The sequence below is a fragment of the Chenopodium album genome, chromosome 9 (assembly GCF_948465745.1).
Source record: "Chenopodium album chromosome 9, dcCheAlbu1.1, whole genome shotgun sequence".
Taxonomy (NCBI): Eukaryota; Viridiplantae; Streptophyta; class Magnoliopsida; order Caryophyllales; family Amaranthaceae; genus Chenopodium; species Chenopodium album.
In genome coordinates this window covers 28,753,834-28,762,973 of record NC_137842.1, presented here as the reverse complement: position 1 = coordinate 28,762,973, position 9,140 = coordinate 28,753,834, and the positions used below count along the sequence as shown (strand labels likewise).

General features: G+C 42.9%; 1 protein-coding gene across 1 annotated transcript; it reads left to right on the top strand.

Moving 5' to 3' along the window:
• Positions 1-8,217: 8,217 nt before the first annotated feature.
• Positions 8,218-8,712, top strand: LOC145557572 (uncharacterized). Its single transcript, XM_081618746.1, has one exon. The coding sequence runs from the start codon at positions 8,218-8,220 to the stop codon at positions 8,710-8,712; it is 495 nt and encodes a 164-aa protein (XP_081474872.1).
• The last annotated feature ends 428 nt before the right edge of the window (positions 8,713-9,140 follow it).

Sequence of the window (9,140 nt, the reverse complement as noted above, 5' to 3'; positions counted from 1 at the left end):
AAAAGAAAATGAAATAAAAATAAACCCACAAATCCCCTAAACCGTCAAACACCCATTCCCCTTCTTCTCCTTTCGTTGCTGCTCTGAACTTCACCACACCACCATCATCACCCACAAATCTTCTATCATCAAATATGAACCATTAGCAATTTTCAACATATAATCTTGACCGCTCGATCTTATTAAATATCAAGTGAGAAGCTCGTGATATGGTTTTTTTTCACACGTAGAAGACCGTGCCCGTAGAGAGACCGTGGCACACCCGCGGCTCCTTCCTGCCATAAATTGGCAGATTTGGTGCATCAAGCCCTGCGTCCGCTCCTCTCACACCCGCACCCGCGGGGAAATCTAATTGAATTGGGGCTTGATTGAGTTTGATTGGGGGTTGCACGGTTTAGGAGCGATTTGCTGGCTGCTACTATTAGAGGTTGTTGCTGGCGGTGGTTAGAAATGGGGATGGCACTATGTGGTGGTGTTTGAGGTGGTTAATTGGAGGTTAATAGGTGCGAGGTGATGCATGGGAAGTGGGTTGTTTGCGTGCTTGTTACGGTTGAGTTCGATGGCTGCGTGGTGGTGGTGTTCGTTGGTTGCAAGTGGTTTGGTGATGGGAGTGTGTGACTGGTGCGAATTTAGGTGTGTGAGTTTTGCGAGATGGTGAGGTGGCTGTTGTGGTTGCGCGGAGAGACGTATTGCCGTGGCAGCTCAATTGCGGCTGTAAGGGAGCAATTGAGTTTGCGGGTTGGTCAGTGGTTGTTTGGTGTTGCTAGGTGCGACTGTAGGGTGGTTGTTGATGGTGGTTCATGGAGGTGGTTCATGGTGGTTCATCAGCAAAATAGAGTGTTTTGTTGTTTGTTATTGTTGTTGTTTGTTTGGGAATTGGGACCAATTTGGCTACTGATAGCAAGTGAGGGAGCAGGGGAGATGTGCTGTAGGGAGAATTGAGGGAGTAGGGGAGTGTGGTGTAGGATATGGAGATGAAGTGGTGAAAGATAAAGCGCAGCAGCAACAACAGCTTGGAGCATTGACTTTGAACTTGATTTAAACATGAAATTCGATCAAGGACCCCAAAACACCTACAATAAAAAATAAACACGAGGGTAAAAATAAAATAAAAAAAAATAAAAAAAATAAAAAAAAATAAAAAAAAATAAAATAAAGTAAAGTAAAATACTAAATCTACAAGAAATAATAAAATCAAAAGTGTATAGGTTAGCTCCCGCTGAACTATCGCCCAACTCCCAGGATGCGCACTCATGGCCAAGAGAACAACTGTAATGGGCTCACCAGTAAATGAGGTTTGACTTTCGTTGACTTTCTCTCTTCTCTCTCTTATCCATGGTTCTTCATCTTTGATCGGTTTTCTTCATCAATTTTGGATTTCGATGGCTAAGAAGAAGAAGAAGAATACTTCTACACCTCAAGTAATACAACAAAAGATTACTCATGAAGCTTTTAACACAATTTTGCAGAATTTAAGGAATTTAGGCACTTCGTTTGTTCCTAGTCTGATTTAAGAGGTGGATGAACAAGTTATTCCGGCGCCGGCATTGGTGCGTCAAGCATGTGGAGCTATTCCCAGAAGCGATGCTGAGACCGTTGCTCTATCTGCTGAAGCAACTGCTAGGCCAGATTCAAGGATTTCTAATGGAACAGTACCTAGGGTTTTTGGGTTGACTATTCCATTGGTTGCTAGAGGATCTGAGCAGTGATCTGAGCCGATAGTTCCTTCTCACCATCCTACACCTTCCCTGGAGCAGAATGCGCATAAACATCGTGAGGATCGGGTTGTTCCTTTCTCTGGAAATATAGCTGCCAAAGGAGCTTCTCTGTCCTTTGTTGCTCCGAAAGTTCAGGATGGGAAGAAAGTTGCTGAATTACAAGAATCCGAGCTTGATGCAGGTAATAAAAAGTGGTCTAATGCTTTAGTTTTCTATGTGGTTGGCTTTTACCCTACTATTGCTGCTTTTCTTCGTTTTTTTGCCCAACAATGGAGTGATATGCAGAAATCAGATGTTTATTGGCATGATGATGGGTACTTTATCATTAATCTGTGTTCTAGTGATGATAAAGATACTATACTCTGTTATGGTCCTCATATGTTCCTTGGAAAACTAGCAATAGTTAAGCCTTGGTGTCTAAAATTTGATATTAATGCTGAAATTCTAAGAACTGTTCCTCTCTGGGTTAAGTTTCCTAATCTCCCACTTAATTGTTGGGGATCTGACACTCTTAGCCGTATTGGCAGTTTGCTTGGAGTGCCAATTTGTGCTGATGAGTGTACTTCTAGACAACTTAGAGTGTCTTTTGCTAGGGTCCTAATTAAAATTGATGTTACAAAGCCTATGCCTAACTCTGTCTTGGTTGAGAGACCTTCAAAGGAACTATTGGAGCTAAAGGTAGTGTATGAGTGGGCTCCACCTTTCTGTTCTAAGTGCAACAAGGTTAGTCATGATTGCTCTCCTAAACCTGCTCCTGCTAAGCCTAAGCAGGTTCATAAGCAGCTAGCTCCTGTTGCTCCTAAGCAAAAGCAGGCCTGGGTTCCTAAGCCTAGCCAAGCTCCTGCTCCTGTTGTTGATGTTGATGCTTCTGTTCATGGGCAATCGGTCATTACTCCACAGGTTCATACTTCCCAAAATTCAGATGAGGGGTGGAGAATAGTTGGAAGGAAGACAAAAAGCCAGCAAACTAGAGTTCATTAGCCTGCCTCTTCCTCTAATGCTTTTGTTGCTTTCTTTGCAAATGAAATGGATGGTGCAAGTGGTTTCACTATAAATCCAAGCGGGGGTGAGGTTAATCCCCCTTTGGTGTCATGATTTACTCTATTTGGAATGTCAGGGGCCTGAATGACCCTGGCAAAGTTGCCTCTGTAAAGAGGTTGCTTCATACTCATTCAGTTGATGTTATTGGTCTTCTTGAAACAAAAATCAAATCAAAAAATGTTCTCACTTATCAGATAAAGTTTGGCTCTTCTTGGCTTTGGATGTGCAATTATGATAATTCTCCTAAAGGGAGGATTTGGCCTGGTTGGAATGTAGATAGAGTAACTGTCAATGTCTTGAAGATTCATGAACAGTTCATTCATTGTAGTGTCTCTTCTAAGGATCTTTCTACTCAAATTCATCTCACTATTATGTATGGGCTACACTCTATTCATGATAGGCTTCCTATGTGGGAAGGAATTAGGAACATCTTTATTCAGCATTCTCTATGGCTTTGTGCTGGTGATTTTAACTCTATCCTTCATACTTCAGATAGGCTTCATGGTACTAATGTTACTGATTATGAGACTAGAGATTTCCAGAGTTTGGTTGATGATTTGGACCTCACTGAGGTCAAGAGCAAAGGAGCCTTCTACTATTAGTCAAATATGGCTCACACTGGTCCTAGAACTCTTTCTAGGATTGATAGAGTCTTTAGTAACCAAGCTTGGTTGGCCTCTCATGGGCATGTTGAGACTGTTTATCTCGCCCCTTCTTTATCTGATCACAGTCCAGTTCTGTTGGATGTTTGTTCTTCCCCTGCTGGGAGAGGTAGACCTTTCAGGTTTCTAAACTGTATTGATTATCATCCTGATTTCCTTGATACTGTTTCCCAGGCTTGGGGTTCTGGTAGTTTTGTTTGGCAGAAGCTTAATTCTGTGAAGTCTAGTATCAAGTCCCTTAATAGCAAGTAGTTTGGCAACATTGAGGAGAAGATTGATCAAGCTAATGTTAGGCTTGCTGGAATTCAGAACTTAATGGCTCAGAATCCTGATGCTAAAGAATCTGATGCTATTAAGGCTGTCAAACACTAGAATGATATTCAGGAAAGCATCTTCAAACAAAAATCTAGGATCAACTGGATTAAGCTTGGAGATGGAAATTCTCATTATTTTTTCTCTGTGATGAAGAATAGACAAGCAAGGAATAGAATTGACTCCATCTTTGACTCTAACCGGGTTTTGCTTAAGGATCCGGATGCTATTTCTCATGAAGTTATCTCCTTCTATAAGTCTCTTTTAGGGACTCAGGCTCCTTCGCTTCCTGCTGTTGATCTTGTTACTATGAGGAGGGGTAAATAGCTTAGCTCTGTTGCTCAGAGTTATCTCATTCAGCCTGTTTCTCATGCTGAAATTGATGCTGCCCTTAAGGGAATTAATAACACTAAATCTCCTGGTATTGATGGCTTTAACTCCTTTTTCTTTAAGAGAGCTTGGCATATTTTGAAAGATGATATTTAAACTAATGTTATTGATTTCTTCACTAAAGGATCCTTGCCTAAGCAATGGAATTGCACAACTATCACTCTTGTTCCTAAAATCCCTAATGCTTCCCATGTTAAGGATTTTAGACCTATAGCCTGTTGCACTGTGGTTTATAAGCTCATTTCTAAGGTCATAACTGCTAGACTTGCTGCTATCATTGGTGAGGTCATTGATGATGCCCAAGCAGGTTTCATTCCAGGGAAGCACATTGGTGACAATATCCTTCTTGCAACTGAATTGATCAAAGGCTATGATCACAAATTTATCTCACCTAGGTGCATGGTTAAGGTGGATTCGAAGAAAGCCTATGATTCAGTTGAGTGGGGATTCTTGATTACTGTTATGCAGGAGCTTGGTTTCCCTCAGAGATTTGTTAGCTGGATCCGGACTTGTCTTACTTCTGTCTCTTATTCTATTCTTATTAATGGTTTTCCTGCCCCTCCTTTTGAAGCTAAAAAAGGTTTAAGACAAGGTGACCCTATGTCTCTCTTTCTTTTTGCTATTGGTAGTGAATACCTTTCCAAATGCCTTGATGAGCTTAGGTTAACTCCTGATTTTAACTTTCATCCTAGATGTGAAAAGTTAAACCTAACTCACATGATGTTTCCTGATGATCTATTGATGTTTTCTAGAGCTGATAGTGTTTCTGTTAAGCTTCTCTTCCAAGCCTTCTTGAAATTCTCGGGTGCTTCCGGGCTTTCTGCTAATCTTGATAAAAGTGAAGTCTATTTTGGAGGAGTTTCTGTTGATGTTCAGACAGAGCTGAGAGAGCTTCTTGGTGTTTCTCAAGGTACTATTCCTTTTAGGTATCTTAGGGTCCCTCTCTCTTCCAAGAAGCTTACTATTGCTCAGTGTAGGCCTTTGGTGGAGAAGGTTACTGCTAGAATCCAAGGGTGGATGGCTAAACACTTCTCCTATGCTGGGAGGCTTCAGTTGGTGAAGAGTTTGTTGTTTGGTATTCAGACATATTGGGCTCAAATTTTTGTCTTGCCAAAGAAAATTCTAAAAGAGATCGAGGCTAGATTCAGGTGCTTTCTTTGGACTGGATCCTCTGCCCCTACTAAGAAATCGTTGGTTGCTTGGAATTATATCTGTCTCCCTAAAGTCTGTGGTGGCTGGAACTTGCTTTCTCTTCCTGAGTGGAATAAAGCAGCTGTCACTAAGTCACTTTGGGATATTGCTCACAAGGCTGATAATCTTTGGGTTAAGTGGGTCCATATCTATTATTTCAAGCATAAAGATTGTTGGACCACTCCTACCCCTGCTAAATGCTCGTGGTTCTTGAAGAAGATTCTGAGTTTTAGAGATGTTGTGAATGATCAAGGGGGATGGAATGGTTTCATACGGGGCAACAAGATGAAAATCAAGAAGCTTTATGCTGCTATTAGGCCTCAAGTCCCTAAGGCTCCTTGGAAGAGAGTCATTTATCATAACTTAGCAACTCCCAAACGTGTACTTATCTTGTGGCTAGCTTTGTGGGATAGGCTTGTCACTAAGGATAGGTTGCTTCAATTACACATTTCTTGTGATCCAAGGTGTTTCTTGTGCTTGAATAGCAATGAAAGTGTTCAACACTTATTCTTTGATTGTGAGTACTCTAGACAGGTTTGGAACAAGGTATTGGGTATCTTACATGTTTCCAAGCCTGTTCAGCAGTTTAGTAATGAGATTGAATGGTTGAAGAAAATCTGCAGAAGTTCCAGATTGAAAAACAAAGTGATCCATGTAGCCTTCACAGAAAAAATATATGGTATTTGGATTCAGAGGAATGCAGTTTTGTTTACTGGTTGTTGCAAGCATGTTGATGTCCTAGTTAGACATATTGTCTTTCATTCAGCCTGTAGAATCCCGGCGGGAAGCAAATACTTGATTGCTTAGTTTGTTTTCAGGGAGCTGCTTCTGTTGTTCTGGTTTTCTGATGCTGTTGCTGACTTGTTGCTGATTTCTGATTCCCAACTGCTGATTTCTGATTTCTGATTTCTGGTTTTTGAAATTGCTGTTGCAGTTTTTTTTTGTTGTTGTTGCTGGTTTCTGTACTGCTGCTGTTCTCTGCTGTTGTTTCTGTTATCTGTTGCTGTTGCTGAAATCAGTTGCTGTTGCTGAATTCTGTTGCTGTTGCTGACTACTCTGCTGTGCTGTTGCTGCTCTGTTGCTGTTCTGGTCAGCAGCTGTTGTTGCTGTGTTCTGTTGCTGTTGCTGGTTGCTGTTCTGCTGTGCTATTGCAGCTCTGTTGTTGTTCTGGTCAGCAAGTCAACTGGTTGTGGTTGCTGAACCTGTTGCTGTCTTTGTTGTTGTTGTATAATCTGCTGCTGTTGTTGGTTTAAGCTGTTGTTGCTGGCTGCTGGATGTAGTTGCTGCAAGTCAGCTTTGCTGTTGCTGTAGTCTGCTTCTGTTGCTGGTTTCTATTGCTATTTCTTGCTGCTGTTCTGCTGTTGCTGATTTTTGGTGCAGTTGCTGGTCTGGTTTGTTGGTTTTGCTGGTTTTAGGTCAGCACTTTGTTGTGGTGCTTAGTTGACTGTGGTTCTTCTACTGCTGTTATACCTTCTTTTGTCTAGCCCTACTGTTTTTGCAGCTGAGTCTAGGTGGAGGTTTTCGTTTTTACAGTCTGCATGGGTGGGGTTTTTACTTGTAGGTCTGTCTTGCTCTGTGTTTGTTCTGTGTTCCCGGGCTTTGTTTCCAGAACCCTTCCTAGAAGGTGGCTGGAAACTTGAGCTCCAGTTGTTCTTGTTTTTTTTTTCCTGAACCTTTCCTAGAAGGTGGCAGAAGATTAAGCTTAAACTGTTTGGTGGTTGGTTGGCCTATTTCCTTTTCAGGCCTTGTAGGTTTAGTGTTTGTTATAACTTAGCTTTTGTAAGTTGTAACTTTCCTTTTGGTAATAAAATTTCTCATATTTTCCAAAAAAAAAAAGGGCTCACAAGCCCAATAGAGTCAGCCCGAAGAGCTGACCAGGTTGAACTCTCTACATAGGAGATTGTACACCTTTAAATAGAGGGAAAAGTACAACTGAAAAGAGGTGAGACACACAAGTTATTACACTCTTTACATCTCCCTGAGTACACTTTCTCTCTCTAAACACTCTCTAACTTCGGCATCGGAGGGGGGTTCTCAAGCCACCCTCGAGTGCAATTACGTGTGTTTCCTTGTGTAGGTTGTCGACAGGGCCCAGCTCATCCAGCAGAACCCTTCGATCCACACCTGGAACAATTGGCGCTAAAAGGAGGGGAAGTATCATCTAACATGAGGTTCACCAACTGAGTTAGGGACTAGTTGACAAACCACCAAGGCTGGGGAGGAAGTAGTACAAACACCCGTACCCAAAGCCAATGACAACAACCAAACACCACAAAAAACACCACCAGCAACCGTCGATCCCAAAGGATCCGCCGAAAAACCCAAATCCACCATCTAACAAAAATCCAACCCCATTGCAGCTAAAGCAGCATCGAAACTAGTCGATCCAGTAGGATCTAGTTCCATTTTCAAATAGGGTATGCCGTTGATTAGCGCGAACAATAAAACCATTATTTCAGCACCCATAGGCCAAAAACCGCAGCTCGTAAACATGCAAGTCATCCTGTACAACCTCTCTAAGTGCAGTAAGGAGCACCTGACAGCGATGACAACAGTCCTTGCAAACCTTGGTAAGGGAGCGAGCTCGTCACCAACAGCAGCAGCTACAGAACCGGCAATAAAGAAGCCAACACCCACAACCCTCACCCCCGACCACAAAGTGCTCATCCAGCTAAGGAAGAAAATAATGGAGTTGGAAGCTCGTAATCTGAACCGAGAATGGAGCGTGGAGGAAATAGCTCAAGCTAGGGTCAGCCCGGAGAGAGGCGAGTTCCCCGCAGCAGGCACCAACCTCTAAGAAGGGAACCAGCGCGGATAGGGAGAAGCGAGATCGGATCCAGGTTATTCCATATGATTCCCTATTTTGTCAGGAGATTCTAGAGGAACCGATGGAGAAGATAAACATGCCGAGCTGCAGGTACAATGGAACCACAATGCCTAAGAGCCATATATCAGGTTTCGAGAATCACATGGTGCTCTATACCATGACGGATTCAGTCTGGTGCAAAGCATTCCCACCAACCCTGGAGGAGTTGGCTGCGGAGTGGCATGGAGCCATTCCAAAAGGTTTTGTATACTCATATAATCAGCTGAAAAGGATTTTCATGGAGCATTTTATAACCTTGGTAGATCGAACAAAGATAACAATTGAGTTGATGTCACTAGTTTATGGAAAGGACGAGCCCTTGAGGGACTTCATCACCAGAGTAAACAAGGAAGCAACAACCTTCCCAAATATGAGCCATGAGGTAGCGCTATTGGCAATGCAGAACGGTTTGCTACCAGGCTCACCATTAAGAGCGTATATGGGGCGTAAGAGCCTCAAAACGCTAGCTAAAGCGCTGGGTAAAGCGCATAAGTGTATCAAGGCAGAAGAGACTGACAGAGCGATGCTATAAGGAAGGCGCCAATCACCCGGGCGGAAATTGCTGCCAGGGCGGATCAGCCCAGCAGAGATGAACAAGGTGGTAGGGAGGTGGATCGAGCTGTTGGGGTAAGAAGTTCAGATTCGAAGAGAGGAGGAAGACCTTAAAGGTTCAACCAATATACCCCACTCACTCACTCAAGGTCTCACAACTTCAGCGTGAACAAAGCTGATGATAAGTGGTAGAGACCCGTGAGGATGGTTAACAGAAACCGTGATCCCAGCAAGTGGTGTGACTTTCACAGGGACCATGGCCACACCACTATTGAGTGCACACATCTGAAGGATAACGTAGAAGATTTAGTCAAGAGAGGGTACCTGAATCAATTCAAGCAGCATGCTGATCCTCCCAGAAGAAGGGATTAGGATAGATTAGGTCGTACCCGCAGAGGAGGTCACAAG

Excerpts from the sequence above, each read along its gene's own strand:
- LOC145557572 (XM_081618746.1), top strand. The coding sequence starts at position 8,218 with ATGCCGAGCTGCAGGTACAATGGAACCACAATGCCTAAGAGCCATATA.